General features: G+C 44.7%; 1 protein-coding gene across 2 annotated transcripts in view; it reads right to left on the bottom strand.

Moving 5' to 3' along the window:
* The window catches only part of ADGRA3 (adhesion G protein-coupled receptor A3), a 110,251-nt gene that overhangs the window by 32,141 nt on the left and 50,437 nt on the right, over positions 1-27,673 (bottom strand). For both annotated transcript variants that reach the window (XM_066279429.1, XM_066279430.1), the window contains 6 exons: positions 25,912-26,125; positions 21,333-21,497; positions 18,298-18,499; positions 16,431-16,586; positions 5,042-5,203; positions 3,329-3,532 (listed from right to left, as the gene is read on the bottom strand). In XM_066279429.1, the coding sequence (XP_066135526.1) occupies positions 3,329-3,532; positions 5,042-5,203; positions 16,431-16,586; positions 18,298-18,499; positions 21,333-21,497; positions 25,912-26,125 (1,103 nt within the window). The remainder of the gene's footprint in view (positions 1-3,328; positions 3,533-5,041; positions 5,204-16,430; positions 16,587-18,297; positions 18,500-21,332; positions 21,498-25,911; positions 26,126-27,673) is intronic.

The following is a 27,673-nucleotide window of genomic DNA, read 5'->3' as shown; positions in this document are numbered from 1 at the left end:
ACAATCCTTTCAGTACCATTTCCTGATTCCTATGTAACACATGAGAAACTGACATCAGAGAGGTTAAGTACTTGCCCGGGTTTGCACAGCCGTTAACTGGGGCAGCAGACTGTGAATCTATGCTGTCTGGCTGCAGACAGCCCACACTCATAGTCACCATTCCTTATGGCCTCTCTCCCTGTAACTCAACTCACATTAGCTTCTATTTATTCTGGAGAATGAACAAAGCACCATGGGACTAGCAGGCAGTGACAAATCCTGAGGAAGAAAAGGACGGGGCCATGTGACCGCGTCCTACAGGGACAGTAGCAGGAATTTCACTAGGCAGCCGTGGTGCTGAGGGCACGAAAAAGGGCAGACACCCAGGCAGGAAGCAAAAGGATGTATTTATTTGGTCTGGAAAATTAAAAAGACTTCAGCTGGGGTAAAGCCCTAGACGTCTGAGATGAGGGAAATAGGAGATACGCAGAGAAAAACTGGTTTCTAAATTACAGTCCACGAAGGTTAAACAAACCAGTTCCTTCTGGCTACAATACAGCTGAATTCAAAACACCAGAAATTTCTAAAAGCTTTTAGTACTTCAGCGAAAACAGGTAATATTTTGTGATGCTAACGTGTCTCAATTATGGTGCCAACCGTGGGAGAAAGCGTTTGGTTATGAAAATTATCAGATTAGGTGCTTTAAGAGTCAGATGACAACTCAACCTCCAACGGGCCAAACAGCCGGGACCATCGATGACTCGAGCACCAGCTCTGCCCTCGTACAACCCCCAGTCGTCCAGGGTAGGAGATGAGACACCCGTCTGGCTCCTGCATGTGACAGGCAATGACAGAGAGATGGGCAGAGTGTTAGGGGCAGAGTGAGGTAGAGAAATAAAGGGAATAAGGACAGGAGAGGTGAGGACAGAGAGGATGGTATCAGCTCAGACTTCCTGAAGGTGACATATCTGTCGGGTGATAACACACAAGCACAGAGCTGGGGAGACGGGGAAAGGAGGAGGAAACTCCAGCAGAAGAACGAGTGCGAGCCTGTCTATGAAGGGCCAGTGGCTGGGAGAGCAACCAGAGGAAGTGCGCTGTCACTGGACAGAAGGAAGAGGAGGCAGGAAGAGACACGGAGCAAGGGGTAAACGCCCAGTGAGGAAGCCACCCAAAGGCCCGCTTCCAGAGAGACAGGAAGTACGTGTCGGGGAGGGCCAAGGTCAGTTTCCATGTTGGGTAGATCGGGATCATGCTCACAACCTGAACGCCTGCAATGATGCGCACACTGACCACGAGAACAGCCTCTCCAGTGGGGGCAGGCTCCCAGGCGCCCTCTGCCATACAGGCACCAGGTGCCAGGCGTATGTGGGAGGGGCCCCGGCAGAAGGACCAGCAGGGCGGGGGAGGCACTGCTGCACAGGAGGAAGTCTTTCTGTATTGTCCTCACTGGCATGGTTGTATCGGTACTTGCTGACTAATGTATACGAGAAGGATGAGATTTTAAGGAAGGGCCTGCAGTCACAGAGACTAAATAGGTAACAGTGGTTCGGGCAGCACAGGATGGAAGTCCATGCAAACCAGGCTCTGGCAGTAAGTAAACAGAAAAGGACAGAGATTCAAGGAACACGGAGGAAGCAATTCAAGGAAGGCTCCTGTATTGCTCAGAGCTGGCGTTTTTTATGGGGTTAACTTCATATGCTGGTATTTTTTCCCACTGAACGGTAATACAGTCAATTATTGGATACAGGCATGGCTAGTTAGTGCTGTATTTAAGGTATTAAAAAAAACATATGGACGAGTATATGCTCTCCTCGTATAAAGTTTAAAATAGAAAGATTTCTGTTAAAGTGCTAAAGTATTTTCAGCTGTCGACATGAAGATGTGGGACTAATTCTGTGTCATGAAGGGTATGTTCCTCATTCGCTCAGCTCAGTCCTGTCCGTATATGAAGCATGAATAACAGTGGAACGTGCCCTTGGTTTCTGGCCACAAGACGATCTTAAAAAGAACAGTACGAAACGGACCCATTTGAGCGTTCATTGAAAACTCTCCGCTCTCGCAAGTAGGATCTTTTTTACCCAGAGGGGTAAGTGGTGAAAATCATGAAGTGCACAGGGTTTCACCATTTTTTTAATCCCTTTCTACCAACTATGATCCTTTAAGACAGAAGGATTCAACAATTTTAAGCGCTGCTCAAAGACACACACCTTTCTCTCGTGGGTTTGCGTGCGATGCTGTTTCTATTCCTTCTGTGGTATGTCTTTACCAACAAAACACCCGAGAAGGAGAGGAGCAGGTCTGCAGTAGCAATGCTGGCTACATCAGTTACTCTCCCAGAACCAAGAATAACAAATCCTTCTTGGCAATTTCCCTCTGAGTGTAAGGTACCAGCTAAATCCATGATCATTAGACATTCTGACCCAGCTGAGATTGTCTTGGGCGGTGGGGGAAACGGGCTCTTTGTAAACTCAGCAGATTGGCTTTTCCTGTGGAGGGCACCAGGGTAAGGTGTGACCAAACACATGAACTCTTCGCCCTTTCACTCATTCACTCATCCATTCAATGTTTACTGAGTGGACCAACACCTAACACCTATTTGATCAATTATTATGCAGCCATCAAAATGACTGCAACACTGTTTGTGACAGACTTCAGAAGCAAGCCAGGAACAGAGAAAGTACCGAGCAATTAGAACGCACAGAGAATATGGTCCCACATGGCCATACCAAGCGACGCGGGAAAATGTGGTTCCATCGGGGGCAGGAATTACACCTCCGCTACCTGCCTCAATGTCGTTTGAGGAAACATGTCTAAAACCCAAACTGTAAAAATCAACAGAAATGCTTTGAATTCTGCTTGTTGCAATAAAAAACACATTTTCTAAAGACTTATCACGTTTGACTTCTTTGCCAAAAACCTTGATACCCAGGCCTCCTGATTAACGGCTCCGTCTCAAGGCCGGTCTTCCATTGGGACCCGTAGGCACAGAGCCAAGGGCACAAGACGCTCTGTCTTGAAAGTCAGGAGCAATGAAAATAAAACTTAAGGTCAATGAACATGTTTTAATACGTAATATTAACATATTCATCTTTTTACCACTGCCGTCGTACAATGTAACTTTGATATTTTTGTGTGGAGAAAGGAGTCCAAAGGCAAACACGCCTGGTCCCACCAAAGTCGTAATGTTGTCCCTTCCTGGTCCGAACGGATTTTAAAACCACAGCAGAAATAATACTGATACCTGCTCCTCAAATAATATTTAATAAAGGTTCTTTAGCAAAGCAAAACATTTTGAGTGTTCTAATCTAACTGCAAAGGGTCTCAGAGACTCGCAACTGTGACCCACCTTCAGCGCCAGGCTTGAAAACGTGTTGGACACGTTGCACTTGAAGCTCAGCTGCTTATCCAGGCTCCCGTCCGGGTCCCGCCGCCCGTAGTCGGACAGTCCTGACCGGTCGGAGGCTGCCACTTTCTGGAACACGGTACATGTCATCCCCATGAAGCCCGTGGCCTTGATGACATAGGCTTCCAGAGCGATGTTGGGTGAATACTTCAAAAGTCAATCAAACAGGAGTTATGAAAAGATGTATAATATGGAGGAAAGCACTTTCAAAGGATTTTCAAACACAAAACATTGTACATAAATTAAAGAGAACACTTGGGTTCTTACTAAACAAATACACTATGTAGATAGGTAGCAGAATAAAAAAAAAAAAAGCAAATAAACACAACCATTGGAAACAGAAGGATGTCCCAAAATAGACACCAACGAAGAGGAAAAGGGCGCGGCACCATAGTGTGGAGGATCAGCCATAAATTCAAAGTCAGTGAAAAATGAGTTGAAGAGCACTGAAGAAAACTGTAAGCTAAAACAAGTGTCTATAAAAGGAGTCGGCTGGTGGTCTCCATGGCCTTTGTTAGTGATCACGGAATAGGGAGAGTGACAGGGGCTGGAGAAACACACACTTAAAAGGTGCCTCGTTCAGCATATTAACTTTTTTTTTTCCTTTACAGAAAAATGTAGTTAACTCTTTGCATTCAGCTGTACAGATAAAAATTTTTACGTGGACTCACTCCAAAGGTGCTCTGTCATTATGTTGATTACACAGTATCTAGAGAACCCTAATGATTCCACAAAAAAACTATTAGAACTGAAAAATGAAATCAGTCAAGTAGCAGCATATAAAATAAATAGCCAAAAATCAGCTGCATTTTTAAAAGAATAATGATGAACTATCAGAAAGAAAAACGAAGAAAACAATTTCATTTAAAATTGTATAAAAATTATACTGAGAATAGACAGCTATCGAGGGGAGGTTGGGTGAATAGGTAAAAGGATTAAACAAAAACAAAAACCAAAAAATGCATAGACATAGTCCACACACAGTACAGCGATTCCCGCGAGGAAAGGCAGGGGAGAGAAGGCAGTAAAGGAGGTACAGACGGTGATGGAAGGAGACTTGACTTGGGGTGGTGAGCACACAATGCACTGTACAGATGATGTGTTGTGGAATTGTATGCCTGAAACATACATTTCATTATCCAATATCACCCCAATAAAGTCAATTAAAAAGTAATATTTATAAAAAAGAAAGAAAAGAGAAGGGGAGGTAGTAGGCTAACTAGTAGTAGATCAACAGATGCTCAATGTAAGCCAGAAAAATCACCTGAAATAGATGGTACCTGCCCCAACAATTTTAAGAAATTCAAGAGTGAGACTGAACTCAGGGGTCCCCCAACCGTAGGACATGTTGATATAAGAGCCACCCCCACGTCTGGAGGACCGCCAGCATCTGTCTCTCCCATCTGTCACAACCGCTCCAGACAGCGCACAGGAAGTGAGTAGCCTTTCACGCCCAGGAAGGTGACAGAGGCTACTGCTAAGTCTAAGGACAATACAGTGCCCCTTTCCTTTTTTAAGGTTGGTTACATTCACGCCTACTCTGTAGGCAAGGCACCATTCTAAGTACCACATATGCACAAAGTCCACTTAAAATTTTTTTTCCTTAAATCACAGGACTTTTTCTCCCTTAGAATTTTAGGAGGATGGCGCGCTTACTGTGGAGTAAACGTGAGCTCCGCTGGCGAGGCGGTGCGTTGCGATCCGCTGCAGGCAGAGCACGATCCTGCTGCAGGCTTTCGCCTCCCTTTGCGCCAGCCACAGGACGCGCTCATCCGCCAGCATGATGTTGCTTGCAATGTCAACCATCACGTCACCCAGCTGGCAGGCATCCGGGAGGGAAGAGAGACAGTTAACCCAGGCTGCTGCACGTCACCGGAATCCTCAGGACCACCCGACAGGCACTGTACTTGTTCCCATTGAAACCTCTTCAGATATGAACAGCACATTCGATTACGGCCATTTGGTACTAGTTACGTCAAAACAGTGTGTGTAAGTAACAAATTACTGGTGGAAAGACTGACATGTGCTACTCAAATGGGAGGGGGCAATTAATCAAGAGCAAAGGAAAGACATCACAGGATCCCCAAATAAAAAGACCTAAACTCTTTGTCTGGAAAACCATTTACAAACACTTCTTTTTGTGTAAGTTTTAGTGCCATTACTAAGAAATATCCATTGTCCAGCACTTTAGTATCCGGTCATGTTCGAAACTCTAGGTATATCCAAAACCAGGAAGTCCCCCTTCCATCAGGACCACTGCAGGTGTCTTTGCACACGCAGCTCCCTCCACCTCGGATGAACTGCCCTGCCCTTCCCTTCCCCCCAGTTCAATGAACGCTTTAGGACCCCGTGCCAGGAAACCAGTGCTGCTCCCTCTGCACTGCCTGTTTTATTAAGCTGTGAGCTGAGCTAGTGCATGCAGCAAGTGAATTCTTTTTATCAGCTCAGTTCATAACATACAGATGTCAGCATCTGTCAGGCAACGCCGGTGAAATGTCCACTGGCTACTGTTGCCGCTGACCTGGACGTCCCATGTCAGGAAAGTGCACGGAATGCACAGGGCTAATGAGACAGACCGGCGTCAGGGGGGTTGGTGTTGAGCAAAATGTTCACGAGAGGGCGATCTAGGGCAGAAAGAACAACAGAAGCACTCCAGAGGTGGGATCAGGGGATTTGGAAGCTGGCTGGCTCTCTGATCAATATGTAAGCATCAAAGGCATGAGGCCCCAAAGCCGAGCCAGAAAGCTCAGGCTGTTTTAGCAAATGTCTTTTGATCATCGCAGAGGATCCCAGGTGAGCTGTCCAACCTGTTCTGCATCTACCACTCTACCTGGGATGTACAATTACGAGGACTGAGCTGGGTTTGGGGAAAAACTCAGACTGTCCCACCAGGCTCCCCGTCACAGAGACAGGTCTCTGGAAACCCACCAGATACCAATCCTAGGATGATTGGGTGAAATAACTACAGTAAGAACAGGGCTGAAGAACAGGACTTCAAATCCCAACCCCTCGCTGCAGCTGCACCGGCTACTTAACCTCTCAGATCTTCCTTTATTTGAATAATGGGGACAACAGCAATCCTGTCTGTTCTGAATGTTGTGAAGATTAAGTTCCAATAATACATATAAGGCTCTTGAAACCACATACCTGGCACGTGGCAAGCACACACACACACACACACACACACACACACACACACACAGACAAACTGTGAGCTCTCCTTGTAATTTTATTGCTCCTTTTTTTTTTTAACCACTTGAATCCCAACACAGACCCCCTCCTTTGAAGGGGACAGGCTCTAGAAGAAGTGTTAGGAAGGGCACATTTTTAAAGTCTGTATTCATACATAGGACCTATGGGTCCAGCGAAACTGCCTCTTTCTCTTCATCCCTGCCAACCTCAGCTCACCGCAGAAATAGTTCACTGCCGCGGCCCGGCTCTTCACAAAGCGTATCACACCTTTGTCCTAACCCCTCGAGGGCAGGGACTGCTCTGTGCCCTACTGGTACTTATACCTTTATTCACCAGTGTGACTGCTGGACTAAGAGCCGATAGGTATGCAATATTCACTCACTCACGACTGTTTACCGAGGACCAAGGTAAGCCAGGTGGTAAGCCAGGTGCTGTCCTGCACAAGGAGGGCACAGCAGGGAAAGAAAGGGACACACAGCTCCGTGTTGGAGCATATAGTTCCGAAAACATGGAATACATATATTTTCAAAAAGTGATTTAGATTATATAACTGCAATGAAGGAAATGGGCACAGTAAGGCAGGATGAAGAGTAATGAACTTTAATTCAAACACCCTAGTTTAATGGACTCACACATTCTCAATTCTCACAGGGCCTGTCCTCCCCAAACCCAAAAAAATCAACAGAAAACTGGGAAGAGCCTGTAGTGATGCTTTGCAGATGCCTGAGCCACTCTGCACAATTCAGGGAACACTAGCATCCTGGTACTGACGCCTAACACACCAGGGGTGTATGGGGGTGCGTTTCATTCTAACAGAAGCCCTTACTTCTGAAGCTATGGACAAGGTTGGTGACTCTGACATGTCAATTACGGAGTGCGTCAACCAGCAGTTTATACAGCAATTAGAATAACCACCACCTCTCAATGGGAATTCAGAGTAGATGGAATAATTTGTCTAAGTTATTGCCTATTATTCTTACCTATTGTTCTTTTGAATTTTTATGCAAAAATAAATAGGGTAAAAGGCATGATATGATAAGACAGGCTCTCTGGCTCTCAGGAAAGAAATTCCCATTGGCCACACAAACTTAAAAGACAAACGACAGGAAATTACTGATTCTATTCTAAGGAGAGATTTGCAAATGAGCACAATTACAAGTAGACCTGCTGTTTTATACTTTTCTAAAATTTTTAAAAACGTGCAGCTTTTATGAGGACCCAACCAAAGACCTGAGAGGCACACCGCCTCTCACTGACAAACTATGACTATTGTGATTATTATATGATCAAAGAGCTACTGCTGTGGCTCTCGCGATAATGGCCAGCAACGGAACTTAATGTGTTAATAATTGTAAAGAAAACGATCTCTAAGAAGGGACAGAGTTAACGCAAGTGGTTGCCTTGTCTGAGAAAAAGCATTGTTTCTCACTACTTCATTCTTGATGGCTAAGACCTGAGGAACAGAATTTGATGCCAACATCTCCTCAAGAGCAGGTAACCATAAAAATATCTATGCTCGCGTCGTGGGTCACAGAAGCAGTCCTGAGTCCTTCACAGCAGTGATAACAGTGCATGAAAAATTGCATTGGAGTAAAAAAGTTATTTCTGAAACCTGACACACAAAGCGAGCTTAAAAGCTGCAGCCGGCAAGAGGAAGCGCTGCACGTGCCCTTGACCTCGCTCCCGGCAGGCCGGTCCGGCCAGGCCGCAGCCGGCACGGGGAAGCACCGCGCGTGCCCCTGACCTCGCTCCCGGCAGGCCGGTGCGGCCAGGCCGCAGCCGGCACGGGGAAGCACCGCGCGTGCCCCTGACCTCGCTCCCGGCAGGCCGGTCCGGCCAGGCCGCAGCCGGCACGGGGAAGCACTGCGCGTGCCCCTGACCTCGCTCCCGGCAGGCCGGTGCAGCCACAGGAGGGTCAGAAGGACGCACACACCTGCTCTTGCACCTGTCACACACAACACTCAGGATCAAATGAAAATACATGTGAACATACTTTATGGGAGATCAAGGGTAAAGAATGAAAATGCCACATTAATAACTACGAACATGTTAAATGTCATCTGTTTTAAGAGGGGCAGAATAGTTCTTGTTCTTCTCAATTCTATATATGTTTGGAATTTTGATCTACATTTGACCAAAACCATCTGCAAATTTCATCAATTTGATATGTTAGCATACTATATACAAAGATTATTACATGAACTAAACTTCCTACTATTTCATTTTTACGTATTAGGGATATGATATAACACTGAAGGCAGAGTATTTATGTGTCGCAGAGTTCAATACTACTAGGTTAAGATTTCAACTCTGTCTGTCACAAGTTAGATGTCCATGAGCAAATATTTAGCCTCTCCAAAACTCAGTTAGCTCATTTTTAATATGAGATCAAGAGCCCTAGGAAAAGTGCTCGAAACACCCCATTCCATAGTAAATTGCAAGAAAAGAATAAAACAGAAGACACGTATCTTCATTAAGCAATTCGTAACTTTGAGAGGTGCCAAGGGGTCTAGCCCCTCCCGACACTTCTGTTTTCAAGCATAGAGCAGCAGGGGTGCCCCTATTGATTCTAATAGCCAGAAAAGCAAGAATTATAGATGCAAGTGTGAGTAAGGCAGCCGCTAGGCAGGCGTTTGGGGACAGCTCAGAGGAAATGGGAACTACAGGAATTGACATGTAGTCTAAACATGAGGAAATACTACTAATAATAATAGCAGCTGATATCATTATTATTCAAGTCCAAGTCTTCTTTGTGATTTTGTCCTAGTTACAAATTATGAATAATATTGAGATCCTGCACTCTCATCTTAAAGTGTGTCATTACCATGACTTTCAATGAACAAACTGCTCTACTGTGAAAGTCAAGGTTTAAAAGTGGACTTATGTCACTCTTAACTAGCTCAGTGTCCTGAGGATCTCAGGATCCCACTACTGGCTTCTCAGCAGCGGGCTTGATTAACCCATCAATATTCGTGCAAGAAGAGGTCTCACTGTGATGACCTATGGCAAATTTACACCTCTGGTTTTACTGTGGTATGGAGGTCAAAAGGAAGAGCACAGGGAAAGGGAGGAGGAGAAGGGGAAGAGGAGAGGAGGAAGAGGAGGAGGGGAGGGGGAGGAAGGGGAGGAGGGGGAAGAGGTAAGGAGGAGGAAGAAGGGAGGAGGGGAAGAAGGGGAGAGGGAGGAAGAGGGGAGGAGGGGGAAGAAGGGAGGAGGGGGGAGAGGGGAGGGGGAAGAAGAGGAGAGGAGGGGGAGTAGGGGAGGGGGAAGAGGGGAGGAGGGGAAGAAGGGGAAGAAGGGGAAGGGGAGGAGGGGGAGGGGGAGGGGAGGGGGAGGGGGAGGGGAGGAGGAGGAAGAAGGGGGGAAGGAGGTGAGGAGGGGAGAAGAGGAGGAAGAGGAGGTAGGGGGAGGGGGATAAGGGGGAAGAAGGAGGAGGAGTAAAAGGGGAGGTGAGGAGGGGGAACAGGGGAGGAGGTGGAGGAGTGGAGGAGAGAAGGGGGAGGAGGAAGGGGGAAGGAAGGTGAGGAGGGGGAGAAGTGGAAAAGGAGGAAGGGGAGGTAGGGGGAGGGAGATAAAGGGGAAGAAGGAGGGGGAGGGGGGAGAAGGAGAGAAGGGCAAAAGGAGGAGGGAAGGTGGGGAGGGGGAGAAGGGGGAGGTGGAAAGGGGGGAGAAAGGGGAAGAGGGGGAGGGGGGAGAGAAGAGAGAAGTGGAAGAGGAGGAAGGGGAGGCTGGGGGAGAGAGAAGAAGGGAAGGAGGAGGGGGAAGAGGGGGAGAAAGGGGTGGAGGGGGAGGGAGAGAGAAGAGAGAAGTGGAAGAGGAAGAAGGGGAGGCTGGGGGAGAGAGAAGAAGGGAAGGAGGAGGGGGGAGGGGGAGGAGGGAAGGGGAAGGGGGGAGAGAAGAGAGAAGTGGAAGAGGAAGAAGGGGAGGCTGGGGGAGAGAGAAGAAGGGAAGGAGGAGGGGGGAGGGGGAGGGGGAGGAGGGAAGGGGGAGGGGAAAGAGAAGGAGGAAGATGATGGAACTGGGAAAACAGGTGAGAAAGGAAGAGGAGAAAACTGCTGAGAATAACACTGCATTTATTCTTCATTACCTTCCAGAAAGGAACTTGGGGGGAAGCTGATCCTTGATGTTTCTAGTCATGGCAATGAGGGTAACTTTATAATTGCCAACCGAAAAGGGAAGCTTTCCTTCAGACGAAGATGTTTTTCTGACAAATTCTAGGAACAGAGGAGGCACACCAGTCCAGAGAGGGGGATTTAACGGGTGCCGACATCAGCCGGCCCTCTACAGCAAGTGGAAAAGCCTCCCTTCCAAGGTCCCTCCAGCCTCCCCCTGGAAGCATTTAGTTTGTTTCTGACTATAGAAGTCAGTCCTCGGGAATTTTTCCTGCTAAAAAGGAAAAACCGCTGCAGGAGAAAAAGTGATCATTTTTAAATGCACCGATGGCCAGGCAGAAGGCTAAGGCTCCGGCAGAGCCAGCCGCAAACACCAGCGGGATCCGGAAGCTCCGTGGCTGAGCTCTGCTGGACGTGGGCTGCACTGAGTGTCCTGCCATCCACACAGGGCCTGGGGCCACGCACACAGGCCTCCCAGGAGAGGGTCACCGCGCCAGCTGGCAGGCCGGGGCAGCTCCAGGTCAGAACAATCCAGCACGCAGTGGCCTTGCAGCAGGAAGAGCCCAGCAAGGCCCCCTCACACCGGCCTGCCCCGACCCTGGCCCAAGGTGGAAGGGGTAAGAAATCTCTTCCCTGGCAACCTGCAAACACAAGCTGCCCTTCACTCCGGGATGGACAGGATGGACGGAGGTCAGACTTCACATGACTCCCAGGGTCTGAAAAACCTCAAGCTGAGAACGAACCCCATGGGGACAGGGACCCGGCTGTTGCTGCCCCCGGACACTGGGCACTGGGCAGCGGCAAGCAGGTGTCACACCTGCTAATGATAACTGAGACCACTCTCATGGATACTTTTATCACCAGCATTCCTCAACACTGTTCTGATGTCCTCACCAATGTATAACCGGGGCGGGGGGGGGGGGGGCAAAAACATTCAATATAGGAACAGAAAAACTGGTAGTTGCTGGTGACATAACTAAGAATCCCACAGATCAACTGCAAAATTATATGGATAAACTCCATAGGTCTTCACATACAAGGCCTACATTTGTAAGTAAACGCTAATTAAGGAAAATTGACCATTGACTAGATATTTGATGGTATTAAGGGCTGAGAGCTCATTTTGGTGACAAAATAAGAAGATCGTGGTCTAATAAGTTCCTTATAATGTAAAAGATTATAGATAAAATATGACATCAGAATTCACCATGAAATGACCCAGCATTGACAAAGAAAGAGGAAAGGGGAAGGGGAGAGAGAGAGAGGGAAGGAGGGAGGGAGGGAGGGAGGGAGGGAGGGAGGGAGGGAGGGAGAGAAGGAGAGAGGGAGGGAGGGAGAGAGGGAGAGAGGGAGGGAGGGAGAGAAGGAGAGAGGGAGAGAGGGAGGGAGGGAGGGAGGGAGGGAGGGAGGGAGAGAGGGAGAGGGAAGATGGGAGGGAGGGAGGGAGAGAGGGAGGGAGGGAGAGGGAAGATGGGAGGGAGGGAGGGAGGGAGAGAGGAATAGAGGGAGGGAGGGAGAGAGGGAGAGAGGGAGAGAGGGAGAGGGAAGGAGGGAAGGAGTGAGGGAGGGAGGGAGGGAGGGAGGGAGGGAAGGAAGGAGAGGAGAGAGGGAAGAAGAGAGGGAGGGAGGGAGACAAGGAGGGAGAGAGGAAAGAAGAAAGGGAGAGAAGGAGAGAGGGAGGGAGGGAGGGAGGAAGGAAGGAAGAGGGAGAAAAGAGGAGGAAGAAGGAGGGAGGAGAAGGAAAAAGGAGGGAAAAAGGAAAAAGACAAAACAGGAGAAAGTAGGAATAAACAGGAGAAAGCAGGAAAAAGAAAAAATGGATGAATAAAATAAGATTGGCAAGTATTGAAAAATGTTGAAGGTAAAAGGTATAATGTAGTTACTAATAAAAACAGTTTCTCCTGTGCATTTAGAATTTTCCAAAAAACATTTACAAAAATTTTTATAAAGTTAAACCCAAAGGAAAAGAAAAATTAAAATCGGTAAGTATAGAATATGAAGACACTACAATGGTTTTCCAAGCCTGTGCCTTCCTCAAAGACATGCTGCCCTAGCGTCCCCCAGAACTTGAGAGAGAGGCGAACTCTCAGCCTCCACCGCAAAGCCGGTGTAGCGAAGCCTTCAGGCAGTGCCGACACATGGTCAGGTGCGAGAAACAGCGTCCTGGAAAGGACCGCAAAGCCAGCAGCTGGGCCTCTGAAAAGATGAACGCAGAAAGTCTGACAAGTAAGATCAAGAAAAAAAGACATCAGAAATACTGAAAGTAAAGAAGAAACACAACTGCTAATACAGAAGTGGTCACTTTTTAAGATTTGATTTATTGATTTTAGAGAGAGGAAAGAGAGAGGAGCAGGAAGCATGAACTCATAGTAGTTGCTTCTCATATGCGCCTTGACCAGGCAAGCCCGGGGTTTTGAACCAGTGACCTCAGCATTCCAGGTCAACACTCTGTCCATGGCACCACCACAGGTCAGGCCAGAAAAGATTATGTTTTAAAATGAATAAATAAAAGAAATTTATATATTTTTAAAATTGTACATACAAATGTGCCTTTTAATAAAGTTTAACTCTGTAGTAAACCAGTGATGGTGTACGCCTCACTTCCGTATAAAAACCGAAGCACAGTAAAGGGACCCAACGAAACCTAATCTCTAATATTTCTTATCTCCTGAAATGGTTACATAATGTTTTCATCACTCTCTGAAATACGAAACAGATGCTTATGCTGCCTGACATAACCTTGAGCTGCTTTTTAAAGACCCCACTAAATACACCATCTAGAGCTGGCGGTTTGATAGCTTTCAATACCCACCCTAACCACAGAGGGTCAGCTGGTGTCCACTAGATTCAATCCTAGGTTAAGACGCAACCGTTTCACAATTACTTCAGCTATGAAATTAACCACAGCAGAGTAACTTTTTTGGACATAAAACAAAAATCAATTTAATTACTTGTCCAATTATGTTATGTTCATTTTAGGATAACTTAGCATAACTTTATGCTGTAGTAATCAACTTAAAATGATGCCTCCCTTAACCCTCATGATTTCGTTTTACTACAGTAAATGGTGAAAGCCATGGCCTTCGGTTTGACCTTCCGAAGAATCGGACAGGAAGTCTGTCACTGAGTCATGAGTAATATTGCATGTATACTTCAATTTTCAATCCTGAATATTTTCCCTCTGATTCTCCTATTTATACTTAAAAATCAGTTGCCATCATTTGTTTCTAAAGATAATTGTCAACCGGTGAAAGTGACAGCAATCTACAGCAGTGGTTTTCAACTGTGGGTCGACAGACTGGTCCATCAGAAATGTCATGCCAGTCTGCAAAAGAGTTCATTAACCACCTGATTTTGTATGAAGATTATAGACCCAACGCTCTTAGTCACATTTGCTTATGAGCAGCCTGATTTCTGCCTTAGCAGTCCCTAAAATAATTCTATTTTCACCAGTCCCCAAATGTAAAAAGGTTGAAAACCACTGATCCGCAGCAAACCTAAGTATTTAGAGACATAACTAAAGAACTCGGGTGATTTTTTTTTTTTTAAGAACCTTACTCCTAGTTTTTGGGATCATAAGACTTTAACTTTCTATTCCTATAAAATTTCACCCTAGTTTTGCAAGTACAGTACAAAAATATTTTACCTATATTTTCACTTGCAAGGTAAGCGCGGCAAGGATCATACCCATTTTTAAAATAAAGGGCCCCTGGGTAATTAACCACCCACGAGACCACATTTGCTCTCAGTCATCAACAAGACACTTCTCCCAAGCGCACTGCGAAGTGGCAGACCGTGCGTCCCACACCCTGGCGACCAGAGTGGAGCGTACGCCTCTGGGCACAACAGTGCTCCACGCGGCTGGGAGGTGAGCAAAGGTCCCACACGTCCACAGAGGGGGGCATGAGAACAAATACGTACTATATGATGGCAGAATCTTTTCCAGTGCCCGCATTCCAATTGCCACGCTAATTACTCTAGTCCCTTGAAACATCCCACTTCCGCAAATGACACGTCATCACGTGGGCAGCTAACCTGGGAGTATAATCGACAGTGGAGAGCAGTATTCCCACAGAGCCAGGATCCAGACAGCGTCTCCCCGTGCTGAGAACACGTACTGCAGGGAGTGGGCTGTGGCCCAGGGTCACAGAGATCTGCAGAGGTCATCACAAACCTGCGGTCTGACCTTCAGAGAACACCCCCAAAACGGTCTCTTAGGACTGAGACCCACTGCACGCATACACCCACTTCCCTTCGTTACTGGCTACATTGTATCAAGTCGAGTGTCTCGTGCTGTGGCTGCACTTTCAAAACTTGTCTCTACAATGCAAGATATTAATAGTCTACCAAAAGAACTAAAAAAAGTCTTTAATTAAATGCTTTAGGAAAAAAAGGCTTGTATTTTTTGCCTTTTCACAGTCATGAATCTGAGCCCTCGGGACTTCCGGACGGCGGTCTGCTGAGTAGTCTGGAATGCACGACAGGGCCCGCGGAGCGGCAGAGGAAAAGTGAAGTGTGGGAAACCCCTGGATTGGGCCGCCAACGCAACGGCTGCTGTGTCCAGCCCGTCCTAACCGCGCTGCAGAACCTCGGATGAATCACTGAATTTGCTTTGGGCTTCAGTTTGTGACTTGATCAAGGTTTCCTCTACTTCTGAAATTCATGTGTGTGTAAGTGATGACATCACAAAAGAAACAGTATATGTCAAGTTCTCTCGTAGCTGGAAACATGAAGCTTAAGAATATGCCAGTCTGCGTTTCCAAACGCACTCAAAGCCTGACTCGCTGCTCATTCATTCTGAAACTGCTGCTGCCACCGTGTCCCCCCTAAAGGACATCCATGCGGACAAGCATATCGTAGTTGGAAACAGGGCCCATTAAAATGCACTCCTTTCCAAAGCCACTAAGATTTTCACAACTTGCATATTTAATCAATTGAATTTTCAGGCAAGTTCCTACAGCGGCCTGGCATTAAGGACAAAGGGAAGTAAGCAATTGGACACACATCTGGGTGACGTAAAGCTGATGAAGAAGAAAGAACGGAGGGCTGGGTGAGTCACAGGGAGCCGGGAAGCCTGACAGGCAGCCCTGGCTGACGCACAAGGAGGAGCGGACGGCTCTCTCTCACCTGACGGGGCAGGCTGTGTGCTATCACAGCAACTTCACTTCCAAGAATACACAGTTCTTCTCTAGTCCTCCCAACAAAAGGTGGCTGACAGAGAGAGCCTACGTTTCTCCATGACAATTTGCGGCATGAAAAGTGCATGTACTTAGTTCAAATATATCAAACATAAATGGGCTTTAAAAACAGAGATGCAAAGCCTTGGCTGGTTGGCTCAGTGGTAGAACATTGACCCGGCGTGTGGAAGTCCTGGGTTCAATTCCCGGCCAGGGCACACAGGAGAGGTGCTCATCTGCTTCTCCACCCTTCCCCCTCTCCTTCCTCTCTGTCTCTCTCTTTCCCTCCCGCAGCCAAGGCTCCATTGGAGCAAAGTTGGCCCGGGCGCTGAGGGTGGCTCCAGGGCCTCTGCCTCAGGTGCTAGAATGGCTAGCAACAGACCATCGCCCCCTGGTGGGCGTGCCAGGTGGATCCCAGTCGGGTGCATGTGGGAGTCTGTCTATCTGCCTCCCCGGTTCTCACTTCAGAAAAATACAAAAACAAAAACAAAAAAACTGAGACGTAAGTCTCTCACGTGACTGTTTACTTGTTATAAATAATACCAACAGGAACAAGAAAAATACCTCTTTCGATTTTTCCTCTTTGGTAAATCTTCCGAATTTTTCTATCATTTCAGCCACAAATATAACATCCATCTTGTCAGAAAAGTTGGCTGCTTCTACAGTGTAAGCCAGTAACTGCCTGGCTGTGGCCACGGCATTGGTAAGATTGAGAGGCATCTATGGGAAAAGGGCAAAAAGAGGAGCTTTTAGCAAATCAATCAGCACAATTTTTGACATCTTTCCTTTGCATTTCAAAACACTGCCATGAATTCGGACTACAGTGTGTCTGTAAAGTCATGGTGCACTTTTGACCGGTCACAGGAAAGCAACAAAAGACGATAGAAATGTGAAATCTGCACCAAATAAAAGGAAAACCCTCCCAGTTTCTGTAGGATGATGTGGCAGCATGTGCGCATGTGCAGATGATGACGTAACACCGTGTATACAGCGGAGCAGCCCACGGCCATGCCAGTGGAGATGTGGACGGTACAGAGGAAAGTTCAGAGTGTTCTGTGGCTCGCTAAATTCAAATCCATGACCAAAGTGCAAGGTGAATATCGGCGCGTTTATAACGAAGCGCCACCACATAGGAATCACATTACTCGGTGGGATAAGCTGTTGAAGGAAACCAGCAGTTTGGTGGAGAAACCCGTTCTGGTAGGCCATCAGTCAGTGACGAGTCTGTAGAGGCTGTACGCAGGGGTCCCCAAACTTTTTACACAGAGGGCCAATTCACTGACCCTCAGACTGTTGGAGGGCCGCCATATACAGTGCTTCTCTCACTGACCACCAATGAAAGAGGTGGCCCTTCCGGAAGTGCGGTGGGGGGCCGGATAAATGGCTTCAGGGGGCTGCATGCGGCCCGCGGACCGTAGTTTGGGGACGCCTGGACGGGATAGCTACTTAAGGAGCCCTAAAAAATCTGTGTGTGAGCCCACATCGAACTGCACTGAATAGGTATGAAACTGGAAGAGTTTTCCTTTTCTTTAGTGCAGATTTCACATTTCTATCGTCCTTTGTTGCTTTCCTGTGACAGGTCAAAAGTACACCATGACTTTACGGACACACTGTATATCATCTACTCGCCGTGATTTCCTTAAAATGCTTTTTCAAACCTGAGAGAAGGAAAATTTTGATGGAAATGAACCTGAGGGGAATTATCTTTTAAACTTGGGATGACATAGAATAATGCATAAAACCACATCGGATACATGTGCTGCACCATCTCATCCTTCCTAATGATCCACCCTCTGCACAGACTCCTCCCACCTGCTTAGTGAAGCCTTCCCTGAGTATACCAGCTGTGGGGGGGGGGGGGACCACTGATTTAGCACTTATCTGTATGCCAGTCATGTTTTACCTTTGTTTATCCATTGACTTACACATGATGTGGCACCAACCATTAGAAACACCGTACATAGGTGCCTAGGATCATTAGAATATGTGTAACACAGAAACTATCTTCCAGCTGTTTACAATTAGGTGTGTTTTATAAAAGACACAAAGAAATAAAGACAAGGAAGGCATCTGAGTGGGACAGGCACGACAAGGGATTGCTTGTGACAAAGGGATTTTAGAAGACACTCGAGTGGTGGCTTCGCAGGTAGACGTGAAGGACAGTTGCGATTCTATCCACCAGGTACTGATGATAAAGTTATTCAAACACAGACACAAAGTCAGGCAGAGACAGGAAAGAAAGAGTAATGCCTTAGAAGGACTTGAATACCACTTGAGAAGACTAGACCTTATTCCACAGACGGGTCAGTCCACTGTAGTATGAACACCCAATCTGTACACCTGGCTAAATTTTTAAAAAAGAGATCATAAGTATTTGGCTCGAACACGGTTTTCTCAACACCCTCAGCCAATCGGAAGACTTGCTAGTTACCTGATTAAACATATAAAGGACTCTAGTGACATCGTTCGCATACTGGCAGCGAGAATAGTCCTCATCCGCCCAAAAGCCACCTCGGTCACATCGGCGCCAAGCCCTCCTCTCGTCCTGCGGGCTTCCGGGGTAGATCCCACCGCCATGGGTGTTCCGAGAGCACAGCAGGTAGGCAGTGATGCCCGCCAACGTCCTGGGCCACCTGGACAAACAGAGTGAGAAGGCCACCCTGACACAGCCATAGCGGAGGAAAATCCAGGTCAGAACATGGCATGCACAATCCCAGAGAAAAAATCAAGCAGGAGAAACAAACAAAACTCCCTGAAGAATAAAGGCCAAAATGATTTAAAAAAAAAGAAAAAAGATTAACATGGACTAAATCGTTTTAAACTATCAGCCAAGCGTCTTTTAATAGCATAATAGAATAGGATATTTTCCTAAAATATTCTAATGTTGCTACAAACACAGGGAAATTGCATCTTATGCTGCAAAAAAGAAAAATGGTGCAACAGAGAGTTTTCTGTTTCTTCTTAATTACTGTTACCGCATTGTTGGCTTATGTAATAACCATTAGGTATAGGAGGTCAGGATCTTTTCCAATATAATTAGAATTTGGCCTTTTGCAGAAGTAGAGTTATTATCATTAGACATGCAGAAAAAGTTACGATAGCTGGTCGGGGACGGCCATCCTTAGAAAGGCCTGCTCGCAACACGGGCCCTTCGCCGGCGTCTAGGAATCTAGAACTTAAAGAGTGGCCGTGAACAGTTAACTGGTAAGGGTGGCTCACTGTGCCCAGACAGCTGTACAAGCCGTATGGTTTATGCTGAACTACTGCTTTCTCCTGGAAGGCTGAGACCTGGGTATGTGCCAGGCAAAGGGTGCCTACGTGACCAGCAATAAGAACGTGGGGTGCTGAGACGCCAGTTGGCTTCTGTGGGCAGAAATACTGCAGAGGTCGTCTTTTCACGGCAGGAGAAGGCGCAGGCTCCATGGGAGCCCCACGGGAGTGCGGGAGCATGAAGGGGCCTGCAGATGGGTCTCTCCAGCCCACCTGTCATCTCCCCTACGTCACTATCATATATCGGAGCTGTCACTTCACCTTCATGCTGAGTCCTGTAGTCCTCTAGCAAATGTCCGCACTTGGGGGTGGAGTGGAAGACCTCTAACACAGTGTACACAACCAAATTTTCTGGGAGAAGCCCCTCTCTATGCAAATGACTACACAAACTTGCTGGCCTAGGATCAATCAGAGGTCGGCAAACTCATTAGTCAACAGAGCCAAATATCAACAGTAAAATGACTGAAATTTCTTTTGAGAGCCAAATTTTTTAAACTTAAACTATATAGGTAGGTCCATTCCTTATTGAGGTAGCGCTCGGACGTGGTATTTTGTGGAAGAGCCACACTCGAGGGGCCAAAGAGCCACATGTGGCTCGCGAGCCGCAGTTTGCTGACCAGGGGTAGGTTATCACTAACTGGGCTGAGAAAATATTATTTGAGCTCCATTTCTAGCATTGAAATCGAACATATTTAATATAAGTTATAGCTCACCAGTAACACAGGAATTGCTAAACCATAATATCCAGTCACATCAAAATATACTTCATTACCAAAATTTGCATAACTAGATCAAGCAACACTAAATTCTTAAAGGAGTGGAAGTTTAACTGCATTATACCTTAAGGCATATCAAAAGATGGGTGATTCATTAATTAGCTAAATAATTATATTCCTCTTGTATTTTAAAAATGAAAAATACTAGGAGTAAAAACAGCAACCCTGCCAAAAACAGAAATCATCGTATTATGATTCTTTAATAAAAGATTTTGAATATGGCAGAAATAACAACTGTTCTTTCACTTTAAGGTATACAATATGAGTATTAGAGATTAAAAGTTCATATAAGAGACAGCTTACTAGCAATAATAAATGCTAATTTCTATATATTCATGTCAAGGAGAATTTTTTTTTAAAGTTTATTTTTAACAAAGCAACGATGAACTAGCGGATCTGAAGATGTGGTTATCACTTCTTCAGTTTGGACTTAAAAGACTAACATGAAGGATTTTCTAATCCTTAAAAATCGGGCTTAGAGCACCAACTGTCAACAGTACAAGCTGGTGTTTGACAACCCTTACACTACTTTTAAAGGCAACCTCTTTCTCACCCTTTATACCAACTACACACTCATTATTAAACTCCTGCTCCTAAAACATATTAAGTAAATGGTATAGTTAAAGATGTTTTAAATCAACTTTGAAGGTAAAGAGAGACTAAGGTAAAAGTTGTTCCCTCTCACCAATTCTACACTTTCTAAGAAAAAAAAAATCATTTCCGTCATTCTGCTTACGTTAACTAAATCCAGCCCCGAGGGCTCCCCAAGTTTCAGTCACCCCACCCCTCTCATTTCCCAAAGATTCATCCACTGCCAATAATGAGTATTAATTTCCATATAGTCACGTCAAGGAGAATTACAAAAAAGAGAGAGAAACACAGATCCAGTCTTCTTCCCGTTTGGTTCTTCTTGCTTGAACGCCACGGAACCCAACAGGAAGTCCTATCTGTGGCTCTCCCAGTGCGGCGTCCCCGAAGCTGCCGTGAGTTAGAAGTGACTTGGCGATCTGAAACCCTCCAGTGTCCATACATAAAGGAGAGCTTGGAGAGAAACAGGAAATAGCACTAGTCTGTCTAAATTTTGGACTTTTTAAGCAGAATTTCCAAAATGTTTCCCTACAGTAATGGTGCTTAACTTTTTCAACAAAACTGCCTGTTAAAAATAAACACTTCTGGCTCTACCTGCAAGGACTCATAAATCAACAGATTTGAGATAAGGTTTTTTGTTTTTTAAATCTCTGTAAATGATTCTGAAGTTACTGTTTAAAGGGTGGTTCTTAGATATATAAAGATGTAAACATGAATACACAAACGTTTCTCCAATATTCTTACTGAGGGTAGGAGGCCAATTATGTGCCTTTGAGGATAAAAAGGGACATCAGGCAAATCAGACTTTTCTAACCGTTTCCATGACACTGACCTGAAGTCACCCTTATTGTTGACCACCCTCTCAGGAGGACAGTACTGGGCAGAGCTTTCTAATACGACAATATCGACCGTTCTCGTATTATTCCCGCGCTTGGTCTGGACGTGACAGCCCCAATTTCCGGTCGATCCAGCCTGAATATTAGAAATGGTTAGGGCACTGCATGAAGAAAGATTTTAAAAAGAGAGAAAATATGGTTAGGCAAAAAAAGGAAAACCACGCAGGCCTCTATCACTCATTTAGCAAATATGTCTGAACGCACATTGTGGGCCAAGTGCTCGTTAGATCAAAACACGTTTAAAAAAATGTCTCTCCACTTAAGCACTTCAGCCGCAAGTCAGGACGAGCGGGTAGAGAGACTGGACACACTACGGCGAGAGTGACAGGGACGTATGAGTAAGATGCAACAGTCCACAGTGCCTGAGACACCTGCTTCCAGAAGCAGGAGAGCGGGCACAGCAGGGCGGGCAGAAACACCCCGGCACATTCTTCATCACAGCCAGTGGAGAAGTTTCTACACTACATCTATCTACCTTTCTTCACTGACTCTCAGGAAAATATTCAAGTATGAACAAGGAGGATGAATATTACAAAGTACGTAATTAAGAACACATTTAAGGTAAAATATTTTGTGGAAGAAGGGTTATACAAGAAACAACGTGTTAAGTTTTTTTAAAAAAAGTAGGAAATTACTAATTAATGGTTTAACAAAAGGAGTTTCCATGTAAAGGTATACTTCAATTTACAAAATAGCTCCATTTCTCAATCGCTGTCAGTACATTTAGTTTGCAAGATGAAGTCATAATTCTCTAATATGAAAAACCTTTTAATTAAAGAGCAAATGTCAGAACATTCAATTAACCTTTATTCTCCACACCAACAGGACAAATTAGGCTTTGCTTTTAAGTAGATACAAATGATAAGTAATTAGACATAGACTGTCATTTTAAGTAACTTACAAAAACGATGTCTTAAGTTTAACAGACATCTTTCCAGTCCAAGTCACCAATGGCTACACAACAAATGCTCCACGAATGACTCTGAGATACAACTATTCTGTATTAAAGAAAATGTTTATCGTCTTTACCAAGTCAGTAAATAAACCAGTACACTGTAATAAATACATTCCAAGATCAAGTGACACAAAAGACTCTGACATTAAATCCCCAAGCTGGGTATTTACGTCATAATAACTTAGCAGCCATTTGAAAAAATAGCACACATCAATTTGAAATAAACACTGCATTCTTAAAAAACAACTACATCTAATGACCTGCATCTGCCTTTTGGGGACTATAAAATTAATCACACATCAGATCAGACAGTGACACCCTTATTTCTTCTCTTTTTTTCTGGGTTTTTCAATTTTATTTATTTTGGAGAGTAGGGAGAGAGGGACAGAGAGAAAAGGGGAGAGGAGCAGGAAGCATCAACTCCCATATGTGCCTTGACCAGGCAAGCCCAGGGTCTTGAACCAGTGACCTAAGCATTCCAGGTCAGTGCTTTATCCACGCCACCACAGGTCAGACCCCTTATTTCTTGTTTCACAATGATTTTCATATGGTACTTGCTTTGTATCAAAGCAATCAACAAAAAAACCCCACATCCTAAAGTATGACACTAGCAAAAGGAATTCAACACAATCTAACGATGACACCATAAAAGCCTGGAGCTAGGAGCTCTGTGGTGTCTGACATGTCAAATATTGCTATTCTTCCTCCAAAACTTAAAATATCCCACAGTACCTCTGTAAAATCATTGTGGTGTCCAGGGTATTTTAACACACCCAATAAGAGCTATAGTGTCCTAATATATTTTGTAAACCTTTTTTTTTATATTTATGTATTCATTTTAGTGAAAGAGGAAGGGAGAAGAAGGGAAGGAAGAAGGGAGAAAAGAAGGGAGAGAGGGGAAAGAGAGAGAGAGAGAGAGAGGGAGGGAGGGAGGGAGAGGGAGGGAAAAGGGAAAGAGGGAGGGAGGAAGGGGGAGAGAGAGAGAGAGAGAGAGGAGAACATCAATCAGTCCCTGTATGTGCTCTGACAGAGGATCGAACCAGTAACCTCTGTGCTTTGGGATGATGCTCTAACCAACCGAGCTATCCTTTTATTAAGGTAACTTTCAGTAGTAACTTCAATGTCTAAAGCCACTTCTCGGAATAAAACGTCCAGGCGTCCTCAAGGCAGCACCCTTGGAGATACGAGGAGAAAGAAGCAGCCTCGGTTCGTCCTGGAGGAAAACTACTAACCCTAAGCACAGATCAGTGCCTGAGGAGACCCATGAAAACTCTAGAGGTAGCTCAGGAACCAATTCCAGAACCGTACTTCCTTTCTCTACAACTTCTGTGTTATTCTGAGGCTGGCTACGGCTGGGTAAAGGACTTCTCAGTCTTCACAGAAAAGTTTTCCACTTGAGCCGTGTTCCTACCAACAAATATATGAGACTAGGTTGCTATTCTTAGGATACTTCTATAAAGAGTTTAAAGTATGACTTGTAGAAATAAATTTATCATGTTAATCTAGTTACTTTATAGTCATCAAAATCAAGGGTTCTCAATTAATCAAAGCTCTTCAATCAAAAAAGTTTCCATGTATTTTTAAAGCTTGACTGTTGTATTATGTGCCAACTTTTGTCTATTCATATAGCTGCTTGAAATGCCCAACTGATGAGGTTTTTTTTTTTTTTTTTCTGAAGCTGGAAACGGGAGACAGTCAGACAGACTCCCGCATGCGCCCAACCGGGACCCACCCGGCATGCCCACCAGGGGGCGATGCTCTGCCCATCGGGGCGTCGCTCTGTCAAGACCAGAGCCATTCTAGCACCTGGGGCAGAGGCCAAAGAGCCATCCCCAGCGGGCCATCTTTTGCTCCAATGGAGCCTCGGTGCGGGAGGGGTAGAGAGAGACAGAGAGGAAGGAGGGGGGAGGGGTGGAGAAGCAGATGGGTGCCTCTCCTGTGTGCCCTGGCCGGGAATCGAACCCGGGACTTCCACATGCCAGGCCAACACTCTACCACTGAGCCAACCAGCCAGGTCCTCAACTGATGAATTTTAACACATGTATACACTTACGAAATTATCAGCAGAGTATAAAGACTGTAATAATGAGCGACTTCTCCATGAAACCTGATACACTGTTTCCAACAATCTCAGAGGCGCTAACAAAGGGAAGCTCCCACCAAACCGCCCTCCCTGCACTTAATAATTATTGGCTCTGGACAATAACCAAATGACAATGAGCTGAATACACTGACAGCGATCCAAAGCAAACAGAAACCCGAGAGGAGTTGACATGAGGAAGAAGGGACTGGCATTGGGGAGCAATCATAAAATTATTTTTAATGGCTTATGTCCAAGGACATACCCGAGTCAAATAGAAAGTCACAAACTAACTTGATGAACAATCAGAGGTGGAAGGTAGAAAGGTGCCTGACTATAAGTCCAAACTTCTGCACAGAAAATCTACCCACATTATAGGCTATACTCGGCCAACTCTTCCTCTATAGTGAATCATTCACAATGTTCAGGATACAATCCAACATCCCTGGACATATACTATTTTTTTTAGAAAAATGAAGAATATAAGCCAAATTCAAAAGAAAAGTAGTCAATGGTGAATAATTCCAATATGACCCAGATGCTAAAATTAGCTGGCAAAGATTTAAAAGCATCTACTATAAATACATTAAAAGACATAAATGAAAATATACTTCTAATAATCAGAAAGGAAATCTCAGTAGAAAACCAAATTAAAAAGTTGAATATTTGCTTCCACAATTCCCAGACAGGGTTTTTAACTCAGAGAATCTTTTGTTTCACCATAACTTTCAAGTGTCTGAGTCTGTTGTGCTATCCACCCCTCCCCCACTACCTTAGGGTGCCCCAGCAGAGTTCGGAAACTACAGCCTTACTACTCTTAAAAATTCAAGCAGAAATCTGTCTTTAAGGAATTGGTAGGAAGGAAATTAAGAGACACAAGAGAGAGAGACAAAGAGACACACACACAGAGAAAATCCAATGCCTACAGATTAAAATTAACCAAAATAAAACATTTGGTGAGTGATAATATCATATATATTTTACTCTGTTTCTTACACTTTATAAAGTTCATTTGAATGAAATATTTTGGTGTTCACAAAAGTCATGACATTAACAACACAGATATTATATTTCATTATGCTAGTGGGGTAGAGAGAGGAAGTATCTTAAAATGTAGCATTAGTCATAAAATGGTCAATATTAGGCGATGCCTAAAAGGGGAAGTCTGAACTTAGCACAGGAAATGGTTAGAAATTAAGCTTGGCACTAACACTTTACAGTTTTCCTCCTAAAACTTTTAAACAAAAGGTCCATACATTTTTATCAGTGTTTCTCTTTTATCTTATTCTTCACCCCCTCTATAAAAGTGGGTGGAAAAGACAGTGATTTAATTTTACAAGATGAGTAACAATCAGGAATCCAGATGTTTGCTACTCAAATCCAAGAAGGTAAAATAGCAATTCAAATTCCAACTAAAAGTTACAATTCTAAAACAATTAGTAACATCCAAAGAGACCATTCCTCATTTTAAAAAGTTTACCTTGCAATCAGCGAGCAGTTGTGAATCATGTTCTTTTCAACAAAGATACCTTGCGATTCATCCGTCTCAACGATTCGCCCGTCCTGATACCACAGCACCTGCATGTCCTGATCTATGTACGAGGCCATGCACTGGAAGGGAAGGCTGTCTCCTTCGAACACAACCTGGCGATGAGACGGAGTCATGTAGAAAGACGGCAGTTCAAGCGGAGGATCTAGAGACAGCAGAACAAACTCAGTAAACCAGCTCAATGCCAGATACACGCTCCAGAATGGTAAGTTATGGAAATTCTAACTAAAACTTTAAAAACCAAAAAACAAATATTCCTCAGCCACGAGCATTTCAAAATGCTAGCACAAGCAAGGCTGCTACTAACATAAGAGGGTCCCAGACGAAAACAAAACTGGCAGAATGAAGATGAACCCATTTTGTAATCAGTCCCGACATTTAGAAATCTTCCTTTTTGATGGTGTCACCAGACTATCAGATGATCAAAGAGCAATACAAAAAAAAAAAATTGCAAAATGATACTTAAATCTGGAGAACGGAACTAGTGATAAGTAAATGCTAATATATACACAATTTAAAAATACATGTTGGAAACTGTATTATCTTTGATTAAACTACAGGTTTCTGGGTATAAAGTAATACCTACTGATTGCAGAAAGTTTAGGACATTTAAAGAGAAGAGGAAAATAATTTTTAAAGTCTCATATATTATAATCACTTTGAGTGGGAGGAGGGGTAAACACACAATATAGTGTACAGGGGTATGTCGTGGAAGTATGCACCTGAAATCTGTGTAATTATGTTAACCAGTGTCACCCCAATACATTCAATTGAAAAATAAAATAAAATAAATAAGCCAAAAAAGCTGATATATTTCCTGCCAACAAAAGGGAGAAATTTTAAGTATATATGCAAAAAAATGTACACAATATCAAGTCTTTAAAATACTTATTCCATTGCCTAACAGAACAATTCTAATTTTAGTAGTCTACCCAAAAGCATGCATTCAAAGATGGACAGAAGGAAATGAATCCTTGCACTGTTTGTGGAGTGAGAAATTAGCAACAGCCTAAATATGCAGTAATAAGGAAGTTGTCCGAGTAGAGTTACATCTATATAATGGATTGGTATGGATCTATTTTATATGATTGCAAAATAAGTTTACATTATTTCAAATTTAAAGAGGTTATGAAAGCATGAGAATATGATATTTTAGTCAAAACATAGAAAAAAGGTGCAAGAAATAATATACCAATGTATCTTTGCCACTAGCCATGAGTACAGCATGAGTTGTTGTTTTTTTCTTTTAGTTTTTTCTTTATTGAGGTTAAACTAACCAATTAAGGTGTAAAATATTTAAAGTGTGTATCATAATGATTTGATGTAAGTATACATTATTTATTTTCATGAATCTTAATTTTAATCCAGTGAAGATATTTTACCTGCGAAATAACAACATTAAAAATAAAGAGGAGGCCCTGGCCGGTTGGCTCAATGGTAGAGCGCCGGCCTGACGTGCAGAAGTCCCAGTTCCGATTCCCAGCACACAGGAGAAGCGCCCATCTGCTTCTCCACCCCTCCCCCTCTCCTTCCTCTCTGTCTCTCTCCTCCCCTCCTGCTGCCGAGGCTCCATTGGAGCAAAGATGGCCCGGGCGCTGGGGATGGCTCCTTGGCCTCTGCCCCAGGCGCTAGAGTGGCTCTGGTGGCGGCAGAGCGACGCCCCGGAGGGGCAGAGCATTGCCCCCTGGTGGGC

The sequence above is a fragment of the Saccopteryx bilineata genome, chromosome 5 (assembly GCF_036850765.1).
Source record: "Saccopteryx bilineata isolate mSacBil1 chromosome 5, mSacBil1_pri_phased_curated, whole genome shotgun sequence".
Lineage (NCBI taxonomy): Eukaryota > Metazoa > Chordata > Mammalia > Chiroptera > Emballonuridae > Saccopteryx > Saccopteryx bilineata.
Note: the sequence above shows the minus strand (reverse complement) of the source record. Positions and strands in the feature narration are given on the sequence as shown.